Genomic DNA, 17,369 nt, shown 5'->3' on the forward strand with positions numbered 1-17,369 from the left:
GCACTCAGCACTCACACCCCAGGGTCTCCCTTCATTTTCCCCACTGTGAAGAAGCCAGAGCTGTAGCCCTGTCCCGCGACCTCCGTGTCATCGGAGTCCAGTCGGCCTTCACGCACCCCCCACCGGAGCCCGCGCCCGCCCGCCGCGCCAGGGCGGTTTAAATGGGCCAAGTTGTGGCGGCGGCTGCGGCGACGGCGGCGGCGACGGAGGCGGCGGCGGCGGCGGCGGCGGGTCTTCCAAGTCCTCCAGCAAACGCGGTGTGCGGCGGGGCAGCTGGGGGGCGGGGAAAGGCGGGGCTGAGGCTAAGAATCCCAGGCTGGACTACGGACAGGCGACTCTGCAACTTCTCACTGCCGGGATCAGTCCAGCTCTGGTTAGTGTTGAGGAAAGGACTGGCCCTGGACAAGAATACAGTAAGACTTCTGCCGCGCTGCAGAGACCTAGGACCCAGGAGCTGCAGCCCAAGATCTTAGGCAGTTCCAGGAGCACCATGCCTCAGGCGATAGAGGCCCAGCTAACCATCCAGACAACTGTCCAGGGAGGCCCGGCGGTCAGCAAGAGGGCTGCATCTGCTGCGAACACTGAGGCACAATAGCCCGCCGAGTGAGTGCGTAGTCAGGCTCTATCCAGGACTTCCCGGCCCAAGACCCAACTCCAACCAAAATAAATCGCGCAGGCAACAAAAAGCCTTCATCTGAATGCCATGCCAGCAGTGAAAAAGGAGCTCCCGGGCCGCGAGGACCTGGCCCTGGCCCTGGCCACCTTCCACCCGACCCTGGCCACACTGCCGCTGCCACCACTGCCCGCCTACTTGGCGCCTCTGCCCGCTGCAGCAGCCTTGCCCCCGGCCGCCTCTCTGCCCGCCTCAGCTTCGGGCTACGAGGCGCTGCTGGGTCCTTCACTCCGCCCCCCGCGCGCTTACCTTAACCTGCACGAGGCCGCGCCTCATCTCTACTTGCCCCGAGACCCGCTGGCCTTCGAGCGCTTCTCAGCTACTGCAGCGGCGGCACCGGATTTCCAGCCGCTGCTAGACAACGGCGAGCCGTGTATCGAGGTGGAGTGCGGCGCCAACCGCGCGCTGCTCTACGTACGCAAACTCTGCCAGGGCAGTAAGGGCCCGTCCATCCGACACCGGGGCGAGTGGCTCACACCCAACGAGTTCCAGTTCGTCAGCGGCCGCGAGACCGCCAAGGACTGGAAGCGCAGCATCCGCCACAAAGGTGCGGTCACGGTGGGGGCTCGAGCCGCCGCTTGTCCCTCTTCTTCTGTGCCCCAGGTTCCTCATTCTGCCACCTGGGACACCTAGCATTAGCCCAGAGGGGGCGCTGTGGCTCCAGGGCTAGTGCTGGGGATACCCTTCTCTTTCCACCACCACCCCTCGCCAGCCCCTTCTGTCCACCCACCCACGCACGAGCGACTTAGTGGGCACAGCAAAGGTTTCTCAGCCTCCCTGATCTCTTCAGCCCAGGTCAAAGGGTTCTGGGTCTGCGAGCCGTGAAGGCAGGGCAAGTTTACGGGAACTCGGGAGAGGCCAGTGGGAGGGGAGCCTCTTCCCCACAGGCGCCCAGCCAGCGGTTCTTGACAGGAGTGGTGGGGTGCACTTGCGGCAAGGGTAGGAGTGCGCATTTAGTGGATGCTGTGTCAGCAGGTGGGGGCAGCGGAACCTGACAACGTTGACGATACTGCCGGCCAAAGCCTGTTTGGATACGATATGGAGGCTCCTGAGCCGGGTTCAATAAGCGCTAGCGCTGCGCCGGGAGTTAAAAAGTTAGAGACCTGAATGCGTTCGGTTTAGGGGGTCACGCCTCCCATTAGCTATCTCTTCCTGCGAGGAAGGGAATGCAGAAGCAGGCCTGATCCCCTTCTCACCTCTCACCTCATCTGCCTCTGTCATGAGTTCCCTTGGGACCGGTTTGGAAAGGGTGGAGCTCTAGAGGAGGGCAACGAGAATGGGGGGGGGGATAATCCCTTGGTCAGGCAGAGGCACTAGCTCGGAATTTGAGTTTTAGAAACCCCGCATTTCCCAAGCAGCTGCCACAAAGGTGAGAGAGAATTTCAGATGAGAAGTTGGGCACGGTGGGTTTAAGAGATCATTGTGAATTTCGTGCACAATTTCATGAATTTTTGCGGGGAAGAGGGAAATCTGGCCTTGCAGCTATGCCCCCTGAAAAGCATGCTAATGCTATATGCACCTGGCCTCTCCCTCACGTGTTCTGCTTGGTCTCCTGGCAGGGAAAAGCCTGAAGACGCTTATGTCCAAGGGGATCCTGCAAGTGCACCCCCCGATCTGCGATTGTCCAGGCTGTAGAATATCCTCGCCCGTGGTGAGATATGAGATAAGCTGGAGATTGTTGGGCAGAAGGGCTGGGTTTCAGCTTCGAAAGTGGTGGCTATGTTGTCTGGGAATGAACAACCTAACCTCAACCCTGCTGGTGTGCTAGAGGAACCTGAGAAAAGTAAATAGGTCAGTAGGTTCCTTGGCACCCTCCCAGACTGTAGCTGGGAAAGAAAAGGAATCCGGGTTGGATACAGGGTGAGCTGTTGTTTAAGAATTATTTTTGTTTTATGTGTGTGTCTGTTTCATGCATGCCTGATGCCTATGAAGCCAGAGAGACCCTGGAACTAGAATTGAGTATGGTATTAAGCCGCCATGTGAATACTTAGAACAAAACCCAGGTCCTTTGCAAGAGCAGCAATTGTTGTTGTGGTTTTGGTTTTGGTTTTGGTTCTGGTTTTGGTTTTTTGAGACAGGCTTTCTCTGTGTAACCACCTTGACTGTCCTGGAACTCACTCTATAGACCAGGCTGACCTCAAACTCACAGCAAGTGAGTTACCTCTTTCCAATTCTTCCATCATCGGAACTGTTGCTACTCAAATCGTGGGAATAATGCATAACCTTATTCCTGGATCATGTCATTCCTCTTGGCCTAGATCTGAAGGTCACCAAATTATCTGGAACACCTGGGAGTGATGCTGATTGTGGGATTGGGCTCATTCTGAGGCATGACAGTACTGACTTGCTTTGACTGTGATCTGGGATAGTCCCAGGCTTGAGGGTGAGCAACCTGTGTCTCTGGGGTGCTGAGTTGGAATCCTGCCTAGTATATGACTAAATGTCTGCGTGTCCTGATGGGATAGCCTAGTCAGAGCAGGCTGTATAAGCATCTAGTGAGCTAAAGTTGGGGACTGGTTACAGAATCCCACCAAAGGTAGACAATGTATCGAATACTTGAAGAACAAGAGAGATTAGGGATCAAGCATGCATGCCCTTATGCAAGAAGGGTTTGACAGATTCATTTGAAAAAAGAGATTACCTCAGGAGACGGAATAAGAGCACCTGGGGGAGAGCAATAAGTGTCTTGATGTTGAACTAGAGCTGTACCTGGCTTCACCCAGCATCCTGTCTGCCGGGGCAGAGTGAGGCAGAGAGATGCCACGATAGGACCCAATTGTCCACCTTAAATTTGTTTCATTTGGGCTCGTGGTGGAGCATCCTTATTGGTTCCTTATGGGCCCTGAGGGCCATGCTGGGAAACCACAAACTCATGCATTTGGGGCAGATGAACGGAACCACATGCAGAGCCTGCCAGATCTAATGCAGGCCAACATACGAGGTTCACAAAACATGTAGGTGAATACAGGCATCATTCCACCAATTGCTGGAACCAGAGGTCAAAGTCTGCAAGTAGCTGGTGGGAGAGGGGTCCTCATTAGATTTACAGAGTTCTATTTTCTGTTTGGATGGGAGGAGTCATGCTGCTTACAAACCAAAGCACGTTGAGCACCCCCACAAGCCTGGGGGACAAGTAGCCCCGGCCTCTCTCACTTCAAGTGGGAAATCTGCAGCTCAGAAAGGAATGGGCCTGCTGTTTATCTAGACCTCCCAATCCCTACCATGGGTGGGAGACAACTCAGGGCTGAGGCCAACTTTCCTACTCCTGGTTCCTTTTTAGAAAGACTTCCCCACCTTTCCCACCGTACCCCACAATCAGGACCACAAATATGAATCAGTATCACAGATATTCCAGTACTTGAAAACAGTGTGCACATAAGTCAGAGGCCCTGAGTGATGGCACCCCTCCCACTGTATGAGCAGGCTAGCTCTTGGTTAGGTTTTCAGATGTTTTCAAATATGTTAAGCTGTAGGGCTGGCTGACATTTTCAGTACACAAAGGAAGCTATATTCTCAGTTCTTGGGTATTATCGGGACAGCCATATGGGTCCTTTGTACCATTTCTCATGGGTCATCCCCCAGGTACCACCCAAGACCCAACTCCTGGTACTCTTAGGGTGTGAAAGGTACAAGTAGGTCCCTGTGCCTGCTGTTTGTGTCATGGGGTTGAGGCTGGCAATAGCCAACTGGCTCTGGCTCTTTCCAAGTGACAATCTCATGGCCCCTGTGTCCCATTGTATGTAAGAAAGAAAAAAAACTTGTTTCTGTTATCGAGAGACAAGCAAGCGCTCATAGAAATGATTCCCCAAGCCTGTGGGATGACAGAGGCCTGGGACACAAGCCCTGTAGGTATAACATCTGTAGAATAAATCCCAAGTATAAGAAAGGGCTTTACCCTTTCAGCCTAACCTTCACTCTACTGTCCCTAGAACAGTGAAGGACAAAAGTCAAGTAGATCTTAAAGGGGACCATAGAAATAACCCTCTTGTCCTGGGGCCAGTCCTCAAACTGTAGTGATTCACACCATTGACTTGGTACTACATAGTCCTTATTACCTACTCTGGAAAGTAACCAAATGTAGGCCCCAGAAGACTCCTGATGGCATATACAGCAGAGACTATGGCTCCCAAAACCCAGAGTGGGACACTGTTCAGACTGCAGAGCACTTGCCTAGCATGCCCAGTATCTCAGAAATGGGGACTGTGGTGGAGAGAAAGAAATTAAAAAAAAAAAAAGACAGTTCATTGATGTTTCTGTTTGACAATGGATAGCGAGAATGGGGCTAGAACTCTGCCCTGTTCCAGTCCCATGAAATGAACTGGGGTTGAGAGGCATTCTCTAGGATGTGGAAGGTGGGACTTACCATGTAAGATGAGCCATCACTAAGGCTGTGCCTACAGAGAAGAACTGGACTGGAGCCTGTGGGTCCCACACTATCATCCTTGTGTGCTGGTCTATAGCAATGAGGCTTCTGCACCTTGGTCTGGACTCTGGAGGCTGACCTAACCTAACCCTCCTCTTCCCACCTTCTCAGAACCGGGGACGTTTGGCCGACAAGAGAACAGTCACTCTGCCCCCTACACATGCCCTAAAGAAAGAAAGAACCCCCAGTTTCTCAGCCAGTGACGGTGACAGTGATGGAAGTGGCCCAGCTTGTAGGCAGCAGCCAGGCCTGAAGCAGGAGGATGATCCACACGTCCATATCATGAAGAGAAGGTACTGATTCCACAGCCAGGCTAGGAGGTTACTGTGGGGGTGGGGGTAGGACAGCACAGTCAAGGTCTGCAAACACTGTGAGTATCAGGCACAGGCAGGAACCTTTTTTGACATCTCATCCAGGCACTTTGATTCTCTGCAGGGGTCACTTTTAGGAAATGGGTTGGTAGCAGTGAGACCCAGAAGCTTATACCAACCTGGGCTCATGATCTAAGTCTCCTTCAAGTGGCTGCTGTGAGGTTCTTCTTGTGTGATCTCACACCGAATGAAACAGCCCCGGCAACTAGAAATTTGATTTCAGTAGAATAAGCACCATGTATAGGAAGCCTCCGGACACTATATTCCCTCACCGACTATGCAGCCATGCTACTTTAGGTGCCCAAAGTGAAGTGAGGTCAGGACTGTTGTAAATCCAGAAGCTGACTCTGACCTGGCGAGTGGGAGCTGAAGCACATTTAACTTGGCATGGGGCATTGCCTCTTAGCCACTGCCTTAACTACTGGTACAACAGGATGCCAGAATCAGATTCATGTATATCCTTCTGCCCAAGAATATTCCCGGAGCCATGCTGACCCTCTATTTTTCCCTTTTCAGAGTCCACACCCACTGGGATGTGAATATCTCCTTCAGAGAAACATCCTGCAGGTAGGAGTCCAAGTCTGTGAGGCTCTACACACACATCACAGGCAGCAGGGAGTTTTATTGCTGTGCTTCCATTGGGCCCTGCTTATGCTATGCTGCCTGCCTCTTCTCCCTCTTCTGCCAATGGACCCGTCTTATTCATTTTCTGACCAATGTAAACCAATGTGAGCTGAGTATCCACCAGGTTTTCTATGACTTTTTGCACAACCCGGGTTGTGGCAAACTGGGTGGCAGGATCCCACCTTAACCAAGCACATCCCACATGCCAAGTAGCACAGGCAGAGGTTCTGAGAAGAGAGGTTCTAGAGTCTGCGTATATGCTGTCCCTGATGGGACTGTCCATTTGTATCTGCTCAGAGATGAGGCTGTAATATTCTCTGCTTAACCTCCCAGAAATGGACCAGGAGATGAGAATGGTGATATATGAGTGACGTCTTGAAGGATATATGAGAGTTCACTGGGGCAAAGGGATTCTGCAAAGTTGTGTTAGAATGAGATATGAGAGGCCAGTTTGGCCAGGTGGAGGCTAAAGATCTGGGCCTTGAATGCTGGACCTATTGGGTTTTATCTTCAAGAAAGAAGGCACAGAAAGCTTTTCACCAAGTAAGCATGTTTTGAAAGGATCCTTCTGGAGAAACCCTCGCCTATCAGGTCAGGGGTTTTCTTAGAAACACATAGATTCATAATATGGAAGCATGGTGGGGTCTGCAAATACAGATGTCGCAAGAAGATGAAAATGAAGTCACCATATAAGGAAGCTGGAGTGTTGGGAAGATCCAGTCTCCCAGTTTCTGAGGAGCAAGGAATAGGTCTGTGAGCATGCCCCGCTGTCTTACCCCAGGACCTACAGGGCATACATCAGGAAAAGCCCAACTGTGGGATGTGGCCTCAGGAAGAGACTAGCCTTCTGTGGCCAGGCTCCAGGCCAGTCACATTTGAATGTCTGTCCTGGCTACTTTCAGATGTATTATTATTTGTGTGATTGACAAAGCCTGCATCCTGGGGTTGAATTGCAATAAAAAAAATCTTTAAACTTATTTCTACCTAATTTTGAAGTTGTCAGCTCCACTGATCATTTGTATGAACCATCATGAACACTGATGACATTTCATGAGCTTTTTACTATACATGCTGCAGGATAGATTTATCAGCAAGACCGGTAGGGAAGCTGGTGTTTATGCCTCTCCTCCAGGAGGAGTTCTTACCTCCTGTGACCCTCCTCATATTCACAAGGCTTTAGTGAGGATGTGTCCATACAAGTTCGTCACAGTGTCAACAACTGCAGCCTGGTGCCCCTCAAGAAGTCCCTTAGTTCCAAGAGTCAGGATTCTATCAGAAGGGGGAAGAAGGCCAGGAGTACTGACAGCCTTCAACTTACCTACTGGTGGATCCAGTGTCTAGACAGGAAGGGTCACAGGTGGCCAAGACCAGCTGCTTGTGCTACCCCCACCTGGCCCTTTGTTTTGCCTTGTTGGCTTGCCTACTCATTCTTCTGTCTCTAGTTTCCTGTCTATGAATCCATCTCTGTGGTCACTCTCCACTTGTCTATTCACTTGTTTCCACTAATCCATCGCCCATCTGTCTTGGTCCTCTGACCACCTGTCTGCTTGGATCAAGCAAGAATCATAACTCACACAAATGCCTGTGAAGCCTTGAGCAGCATAGCCTCTGAACCCTCAGGGTCCCTAATCTGACAGGGAGGGGAACAAGTCTGGATTTCATGATAAGACCAAAGGAACAGGATGGAGACCCCAGAAGGTGTGCTAGACCAATCTTTTTCTCTTTCTGGCCTCCTCATGATCCTCCCCCTGCAGCATTCTGGCTCTACCATGACCATCCATCTCTTCATCCATGCCTCAACCTCCTGAGGTACTCCAGGGCTTGGTCCATAACATGTAGTCGAATGCAGTGGGAAGCAGAGGGTTAGTTGTGGCTTCAAGAACCTCATACCATGATGCCAAGAGCATAATTAATGCATTTCGGCCATGTATGCATGGAATTTTTCAGATATGCATAAAATCAGCATAATTTGTTCAGTGAATGACCAAGCTATAGGAACTGGTTTTCAGAACTGCATCATCTTTGAGAACACAGAACAAACTACCAAGGCAGAATGGGAGGTGGATGCTAAATTCAAGTCCTGTTCTGACCAGCTATCACTCCATGGAATCATGCTATCCAGTACCTAGTGACTCTGATATTGTCACCAGACTTTTCCAGATACAGGTCCAGGCAGGAGACCTCACTTTCCTTCTGTGGGCCAGGCTGTGCTCACAGAGAACAGACTTCTGCCCACTCCCTGGAGCTCCTAGAAACTGATTTACCTCCTAACTAGAAGGAAATCCCCATGGGGACAGCTGTTCCAGTCTGTGCCTAGTCAGCCCACAACACCCCCCTCATGCTGAGATAGCAATTCTCTCTGACACCCCCACACTGATGAGGATGCAGGGGATGAGCTTCATGCCAATTAATCCTATAACGTACTTACACCCCCACCTGCCCTCTGGGTCTGCGGTGCTGAGATGAGAAGAACACATCTGGGCCTCTAGGCTGGGGCCCTCTTGGGTGTCTGCTGATGAAACTGATCTGCTTAGGTGCCAGCCCTGGATTAGCCCAGCTACAGTCACCATGGTCAGGGGCTGGGAGCTATTTAATGAGGTTCAGAGTTGATTCCTAGGTCACTTTGTAGAGGCACTGCCAGGATCTGAGGCTGCTCTGTAACAGGTGAGCCATGGAGGGCTGAGCACTGGGCACCACAGCTCCTGCCCTGACTTTGGCTTCCTGTGTCTTCCTTCTCTACTGATGCTTACAGAACTCCAGGGTAAGGAATTCATACTTATATATCCTCTCCTCTATGGGGCTCTGTGGATGAGGACTCAGCTGACTCAGCAGGAAGGACAAACACAGTTAAATGCTGTTATACCGAGTCAAAAGGTCCTGTGTAGAAGTTCCGGACCTATCCACGCCTGGTGGTGGCTCTCTGCTAATGAGCATGAGTCTTGTCAACTATGGAGCTCTGGTCAGAACTTCAGTTTCCTTATTTAAAAGAACTAGGAACTAGGGAGTATGTTCCATATTCTTGCTGCCAGAGCTGGCGGTATATATGGCAGCTTACTCTCTCTTCAGGCTGCTCTCCAGGGCAAATCAGGACACACTTTTCTCTGCAAGAAGGATAGCTGAAGGGGTTGTCTTAGAACTGCAATTAGGTCTAAGTACCAGGTCCTGACTTCCCTTTGGTCTGCTTAGAGGGCATACACATGTGTGTTTTCAGTGGTCTCACACAGGGGTATGCAGCTGACTTTGCATACTTAGTGCATACTGTCCACAAGTCATGTACCCTCATACCGACAATGCCAAATTTCCAACTAATGAAGCAGCTCATAGCTTGGTCTGTCTTGCTCTTCTGCAGCCAGGACAGCGATCTCCCCACCCTTATATCCAGCGTACATCAAAGCCACCACCTTGTTATGCCTGAGCATCCAAGCCACTGTGACTTCCAGAGAGGCAACGTGGAGATTGGCCTTGGACCTGCAGGTGAGGAATCCAAGAGATCCCAATGGTAGAGTGGGGCTCTGGGGCCACAGCTATCCTGACTAGAGACTGTCCTCCCCAAGTCTCTAATCAGCAGCTCTAGGCCCTGAGCACTTTGGCTGGCAGCCAGAGGCCAGCAAGGGGGGGGAGGATGGGTTGTGAGACTGGCTTTCCCCTGGGGCTACATGTGATGGTAATTGTGTTAATCCCAGACAGCCAGGCAGACATGGCTACAGCAGAGACTGCTCCATTATTGCTTTTGGTGGAGTGGGTTTCGAGTGGCCAAGACCCACCAACCCTTCCTCAAAGGGGCAGATACCATATAAGCCTCTTCTAAGCTCAGAACTGCCCGCTGTAGAATGACTCGTGTGTCAGAAGAATGCTCACTTCTCCTACCCACAGAACATGTACAACCCGAGTTCTGCTTTCCAGGGTGCTGAACCTGAGCAAGGTGAGCAAAGAATGCTAGGGTTCCCAGAACCACCATGAAAACTCACTACTGGAAGCCACAGAAGTTCAGAGAGGCAACTGGCAGAGATCGTGGCCCTCCTCAGAAAAGCAGGCCATAAGGCTGCAGTGAGGGCACACCTGAGATTCAGGGGCTTTGAGGGACCTTTCTCTCCTGGGCTCCTAGGAAAGTGTCTGGTGTGGCTGTGGTGCTTGGAAAGACTGGGTGGGTGGGTGTGGTCCACCACAGTGGAGGTCTTTATCAAAGCCCCGAGTGCTTGAATGGCTTTGTGGGCTAGTAGGGGGCTGCTTCTGGAACAGCTGGGGACCTGATGGAGGCCCAGCCGGGTGGAAACAGCTGAGCAAGCGCCTTATAAAATCTAATTGCCCCATTGATTGGGTAAAGTCAAAGAAGTCTATAATGATTGTGATGTTCTGAGCTCACAGGTCCTCTCCTGTTCCTGCACATGGAGAGAGACCTCCTTGGGTGTGTGTGTGTGTGCATGTTTGTGGGTGTGTGCGTGCACATGCACACACTTCCTCCCAGCCAGGGCCATTATAATATTTGTTGTGGTGTCTGTGTCTGTGTAATATATATATATGTGTGTGTGTGTGTGTGTGTGTGTGTGTGTGTGATTTTACTCATCTGTCTGGCCACTCTTCCTTTTGCACTGCACGCAGGGGTTCATAGTGGCACAACTATGTGAGTGTGTATTGCTTCACTTAGGCATTCTCTTAGGTTCTTGTCCCTATTTCCTAGAGGCTTTCTTTCAGTCTCTATAGGGGTTCACTCTCCCACTGCCTCCTGGACAAGAGAGGACTATAGGGATTGCAGGAAGTTATATGTCTTTGTGCATCTTCCCATAGTTATACTGCTGTGTTAGCAGCACCCTGGTGTGCTGGGAGTGAATGTGACTTCATTAAGTCTGCCACGGGACTGGGTCTTATTTGAGATGCCTTTACTTCATGATCATCTCCACCAGGTTATTATCCAAACTTCAGGAATAGAAAGACACACACACACTCCTCTCTCTCTGTCTCTCTGAGCTTTGCAGGTAGACATTGTTAAAGTAGGGACAGAATGCTGTGAAAAGAGCCCTTGCCTGACCCTTAAGGGGATGTGTGGGTTAACATAAGAACAACATGACGAGCAAGGACCTCAGGACCGCAGGGGTACACCCACACACTGAGACAATGGGGATGGTCTATCGGGAACTCACCAAGGCCAGCTGGCCTGGGTCTGAAAAAGCCTGGGTTAAAACAGGTCTCACTGAACATAGTGGACAATGAGGACTACTGAGACCTCAAGAACAAAGGCAATGGGTTTTTGAACCTACTGCACGTATTGGCTTTGTGGGAGCCTAGGCAGTCTGGATGCTCACCTTACGAGACCTGGATGGAGGAGGGTGGTCCTTGGACTTCCCACAGGGCAGAGAACCCTGATTGCTCTTTGGGCTGATGAGGAGGGGGGACTTGATTGGGGGTGGGGAAGAGACAAATCTTTAATAAATTAAAAAAAATAAAATGAAAAAAATAAGAACAACATGTACAGAGTGAGTGAGACTAGGCCACACAGACCTAAGTGACCCTCCTCCCTGCCTAGATCAGCTGCTGCCTCCCCTGCCCACTGGTCTCTGATACATTATTGGTGGCCCCAAGTGCAGCCAGATACCCTTCATCTGCCTGCTGGATCCATCTGTCTTGAGAGATTATGGATGGAACTCTTGTCTAAACAATGGGTGCTGTCCCTCTCTTTGAGGAAGAGCCTGAGATGGCCAGCTAGACCAGTGGCAGTGAGGTAGTTGAGATCAATAAGTTATTAGCACCATTCTGTCAGCCATAATGTAATGATTGATTGGCATTTTTTGCTGCCACACTTCCCCAGTTTGATAAGAATGACAGATTTAGGAAATTTTTAAAAGTGGAATTCAGCTCTGGTGCTAATGGTTAGAGCTTTGGGGAAGGGTGGGCACACTTGGAAACAGCACTTGCTGGGCATCATGGAGATTTTTGGATCACCCAAGGAATTGTTCCTCCACACTCCTCTAGCTGGTGAGGATAAGGAGGGCAAAGACAGCAACATTTAATCTGGAACCAAGATGGCTTGGGCTGTTCAGCAAATACCCTAGCCTTAGGGCAGGAGCTCAGGAGGAACCTGGGTAGTAGTGTTTAGAATGGTCTGGAATTGTGTCAACTACCGCCTGAGGTTTGGCAAGTTGGGTATGATCTCTGGATCCTACAGGGGATACTGGAAGCCGAGGCTGGGCCTAGCCTGGTGCAGACATAGCACATATAGGCTATGTACTATGGGGTGAGTTGTTCAGGAGTCCCTCAAGAGCCCAGAGCCTGGATGAGTAGGTGGGCACATACTGCCAAGGAGAGACAATGGCTTCCTTTCTGTGTCGTAAGTGTAGTAGAGAGGTTACTAGAGGAAGAAATGGAGTTTCTGGTGGCAGGGCTGGGAAGACCAAGAATAAAGTAGGCTGAGATTTAAAGCATGACTTCTGTACTTGCCTCCCCTACACCTGCACAGTATCCAACCCTATCCAAAGCAGCAAAGGCAAGCCACTCATTTCCCCCAAGGTGGGGCTGAGGAAGAACATGAACTTACAGGAGACTGCCTGGTGAAATATGGGTGTGAACTTCTCATTACTTCTATCTACATGCCCAGGGCAAGCATCAGAACTGCTTTGTGTCTTGGCTATGCTCCACATCCACCTGTCATGGTGTCCTCTGGCCTGTGATACCAGGTTGGGCAAGGTCTTAACTGCCAGGGAGAACGTGGTAGTGGTTGGGGCTCCAAGCTGAGCTAAGGTACAGGTGGCTTTCCCTCCAAGTCATGAGGCACTGGGTGGGGCTCACTCCATCCTCTACAGGTGAACTGTTGGGCAAGAGACTGGGCTGCTCCTCCTACATTACTAGTGACTGTTCTTCAGAGAAGAAGGTGCGAAGCAAGTCCCCACAAGGTGAGAGTCTAACTCCGGAAAAGGAGGCAGGTCATAGAAAGGGGAGGGTTCCTGCGTCCTGAAGGGTTTGCCAGACCTTGGGTAGAAACCAAGAGAGGAGGCCTTGACTTGCACTCACCATGTGCTCCTTTTAATAGAGACTCTGCTGCTTCCAGAGCTGGAGTCTACAATGGCCCCTGAGGACCACTATCATCGGCTCGTGTCAGCCCTGAGTGAGGCTGGCCCCTTTGAGGAAACTCAACGTCTCTACCACCTGGGTATCCCCAGCCATGGTATGTGCCACCACCACCCTCAGCATTCCCACCTCGAATATGCCAACCCTCCACTGTTCATCCCTGAGTGGGAGAGGAAGGCACAGGTGAGGGAGGGACATAGGAGAGATGTGGATTCTGTGGCATATGCTAGGTTCTCCTCCACTCCAAGTAGTCAGTGCAATACCATGAATCTGTGGTCAAACTGTCTCAAGGCTGCTGTTGTTGTGAGGCAGGCATGGCAGGAAGGAGGGAGTTGTCACAGGTGGGATATGGTCACTAGTGCTCAGATTGCTTGAAAGAAGCCAAGCCTGAGGCACTACTCCTGCTACCTAGAAATAGTAAGACACCCTATTCAGCTGCAACACCGGAGAATCTTTTCTGGCAGAAGTGGCTGGGGGCTCAGGGAAGGGAGCAGAATTTCCGATTCTTACAGAAGGTACTGTCCCCCAGGGCAACTCAGGCACCAAGAACCTAAATAATTCACTAAATGTTAATAATTTAAAAATCCTTCTTTTTAATTGCTTTCCCAGCTCTGCTGCTGGCCTGTGCAGGAGAGGGTGTACAGGCAAGCTGGTTGTCAATCACCACTGTACAGAGGATGGCTGGGGCGTGGATGGGGGGAGTGGCTTATTGGGCTCTGGAGCTGGCTTCAGGCCCGGTAATTTATAAACAGGTAGCAGGGGAGCAGCAGAGAAGTAGAGCTTGAACTAGGGGGACTAAATGGGCTAGGAGTGCCCCCACATTTAATAGTTGTCTACCATCATGGCCATGTGTACTATTATTGCTTAATGGAAGTGACAAGTTCTTCCTACCTATTCTTGCCTCCTGTCTATAAAAGAGTCACCTAGGCAGCCTTCTGTTTGAGGTCCCCTCTCAACTTTTCTCCCACTGACCTGGAACAGCCTTGTGTCCTTAAACTCTGACCTTTGCACAGCCCATCTTTGCGATAGAGGCTAGAGCAAATACTTAAAACACCAAGCTATCTAGCTCGGAGCTCTTCTCCCCCAGCTCATTTTGATTACTGACCAATCAGACCCCTTTTCAAGTTCACTTGCCCAGCTGCACCATATAGGTCCTGGAGCAAACTGAGTCCCTGCTGATCCTCCTCCAGCCCCAGTGACACAAAACAGAGCTCAGGACATGAGAGACTCCTCCTCCCGTTCTGTTCTAGGCTTCACTGGGTCAATGCCCCATAACCAAGGGGAACTCCTGGGGGAGCTTAGCATCTGAGTTACTGCTGTTGCCTCCCTTCCCAGATCTGCTAAGGGTTCGGCAAGAAGTGGCAGCAGCAACTTTGAGGAGTCCTAGCAGCTTGGAAGTACACCTACCCTCATCTGCAACAGGTCATCGTCGGAAGCAAGGCCTATTTCAGCACCGGGAGGGAACAGTTCCAGCTACTGCCCCGTCCTTCTCTGAAAGGTACGAAGGTGGTGTTTCAGCAAGGCCCCATAGTCTCTAGGCTGGTTAGTTGAGAAGGTCAAGGCCACATCCTGGACCTTAGCACACACGTGTGGGTACCGTGTTCAAGGTCCAGTGCAGGAGACTCCTAACACCAGCTGTTGTGAGCAAGAAAATATTTCTGGGGAAGAATATACAGAAAGGACCGTTCCAATTTCCTTGTTGAGCAATTGGGGACCAGCCTAGTAAAGGTGCCCTAGGATAGTGGTGATGTCTTGAGGAAGGCAGAGAGTAAACCATTTACTATCTGGAATTTGAAGAGCTAAGTGCAGAGGGGGGCTGGGATTACAACTCTAGAGACATCAGAGCTGTTCAAAGTACATACTACCTCCACAGCGGACTAGTGGAACCAAGGAGAGCTCTGGGCAGGAGCCCCAGGTTTCCTAAACACTCCCCACTCCACCCCACTGGCCACAGACCGCAGCATCTGCGGCTGCCTTCCGTCTCAGGACTGTGGCTAATTACCCCATCGTGTGCCCCTCCCCGCCTGCGCAGGACGGCTCAGGATGAGAGGTGCTTCCCCCACCCAGTAATTACCGCTGCAGCCGCCTCCGCCCACAGGGTCAGCGCCTCTGCGCCGCCGGGGAGATTAATTGGCGCCGCCAGCTTGGACGGGGGGCAGTGCACGACCCGAAGCCAAAACCAGGGACTCAACGACCGCCCGTGGGGTCGGCAATTAGAGGCGGCGGCAGGGGGTGCACCCGGAGGCGGTTACAGGAAAGGGGGAGGGTTGCACAGTCGGAACTGGGCCTGTGTTTACTGTTCTGCTGTCCACAGGGAGCTGTCACAGCCACCCCCTTTGCTGTCACCCCAGAATGCCTCCCACATCGCCCTGGGCTCCCATCTCCGACCACCATTTTTTGGGGTGCCCACAGCTCTGTGTCAGACCCCAGGTGAGAAAAAGGGGGATATTAAGCCCTTTGTGTCGTTATAGAACCCTCTTTAGGTGCAGAGGGTCCAGCAAGAATGGCCTGTTCTTTTTTTTCCCAGGTTACAGCTTCCTGCCCTCTGCCCAGACTGAGATTTTAGCACGGCAGCAGGATCTTCTACGGAAACAGAGCTTAGCTCGGTAAGAACCTTGAAGACCAGTGAGAGTCATTTTAAGCTTGCCCACGCTGACTCCTGCTGTCTGCCCTTTTGGTCCAGGCTGGAGATGTCGGAGTTGCTTAGGCAGAAAGAACTGGGCAGCTCTCACCGCCCACAACTACTGGCGCCAGAGGTGGCCTTGCATATCCCTGAGGGTCCAGATGAGCTCCAGCGACGTGGCTCCATGCTGGTTTTGAAACACAGCTCAGGACCACTACTGGCCCTGCCACCCCAGGGACCCCCAGGCCCAGGTCCCCCTACTCCAACCAAGGACTCTGCCCAAAACCAGCCTCAAAACGGGAGTCTTGGTGCTGCCTCAGCCCAGCTCAGTGAACCTAAGGAGAGGACAGGGGCTGGCCTCTGGGCTCAAGATGTCTCCGAGGAGCCATCCAAGGATACAGATGGAGAGGACCTTGAGACAGCAGCTGCCAGAGGCGAGGCCTCTACTCCCAGACAAGTCCCAGCAGGAGGGACCAGAGCAGAAGGAAAGAGGCCTCTCTCAGGGTCAACGATGCCCCCTCCACTGCCCCTGGGATTCCCCTGTGGGGCAGTCAGCCCCTACTTCCACACAGGTGGGCAACCCTAGCCACCCACTAATAGGGGGTACCACGGGGAGAAAAATCCTTTGTCACTGAAACAAGAGCTTTAAAAAATTAAGAGAAAGGTCAGGCCATGGGGGGATGCAAGGGAAAAGCCCAGGCCCTAGTAACATCCTTCCCATCTCCAGGCACCATGGGGGGACTCTACAATGATGAAACCACAGCCCCTGAGGACGTCAACAAATGGACTGTAGATGATGTCTGCAACTTCGTGGGGGGCCTGTCTGGCTGTGGCGAGTATGCCAGGGTGAGGGGAGCAGCAGGTCCCTGGGACTAGGCCAGGAGGCCCTGTCCCAAGCAATGTCCCATAAGCAACATGAAAGAACCAATCCTTTTGCTGAGTCATTTTTCATGCAAGACATACTCTATTCTGTGGGCTTTTCTTGTCCCCAGGTATTCAGAGAACAAGGAATAGATGGAGAGACTTTGCCTCTACTAACAGAAGAACACCTTCTGAACACTATGGGACTGAAGCTAGGGCCTGCCCTTAAGATCAGAGCACAAGTAAGTGTTCTCATCAATCTAGAGAGGGCGGAAGGGTTCTTTGTGACTGGAGATGGTCTCCCAGTCCCCTTTATCTGGCAGGTATTGACCCAGCTTCATCTCTTTGTAGGTAGCCAAGCGCCTGGGCCGTGTCTTCTACATGGCCAGTTTCCCTGTGGCCCTTCCGTTGCAGTCAACAAGCCTGCAAGTCCCTGAGCTCAGCCCAGGACAGCAACTCCTGTCCCCAGCAACCACCACATCTCCATATGAGGGGGCCCACCTGCCCACAGGCCGAGCCTCACCCAAGCAGGAGAATGGGTCAGGGACCACAGATCTGCTCCCAGGGGCTCCAGATCCTTCTCAGCTTCTCTAATGATCTAGCAGGCAACCATTATACACTCCCTGATGCCCATCCTCCAGGGTACTTTTTCTTTTGGTTTTAGATGCAAAAAACACCAAGAATATTTTAAAAGGAAAACGTGGCTTAAGAAGAAAGTAATGAATTTACAAAGAC

General features: G+C 51.6%; 1 protein-coding gene across 2 annotated transcripts; it reads left to right on the top strand.

The window, feature by feature from the left end:
- Positions 1-206: 206 nt before the first annotated feature.
- On the top strand, positions 207-17,283 carry Samd11 (sterile alpha motif domain containing 11). 2 transcript variants are annotated; one of them, XM_050130036.1, is made up of 14 exons: positions 207-1,220; positions 2,233-2,324; positions 5,208-5,389; positions 5,984-6,034; positions 9,441-9,565; positions 12,886-12,975; positions 13,113-13,247; positions 14,486-14,648; positions 15,183-15,580; positions 15,678-15,756; positions 15,834-16,345; positions 16,501-16,619; positions 16,766-16,876; positions 16,986-17,283. In XM_050130036.1, the coding sequence occupies exons 1-14, from the start codon at positions 704-706 to the stop codon at positions 17,226-17,228; spliced, it is 2,817 nt and encodes a 938-aa protein (XP_049985993.1). In that variant the 5' UTR covers positions 207-703; the 3' UTR covers positions 17,229-17,283. The 2 variants fall into 2 exon arrangements, with proteins under 2 accessions (XP_049985993.1, XP_049985994.1); XM_050130037.1 differs by having other exon boundaries at positions 15,465-15,580.
- Positions 17,284-17,369: the final 86 nt, after the last annotated feature.

This window comes from Alexandromys fortis, unplaced genomic scaffold, assembly GCF_014885135.2.
Source record: "Alexandromys fortis isolate MF-2015 unplaced genomic scaffold, M_Fortis_MF-2015_v1.1 scaffold_330, whole genome shotgun sequence".
Classification (NCBI taxonomy): Eukaryota; Metazoa; Chordata; class Mammalia; order Rodentia; family Cricetidae; genus Alexandromys; species Alexandromys fortis.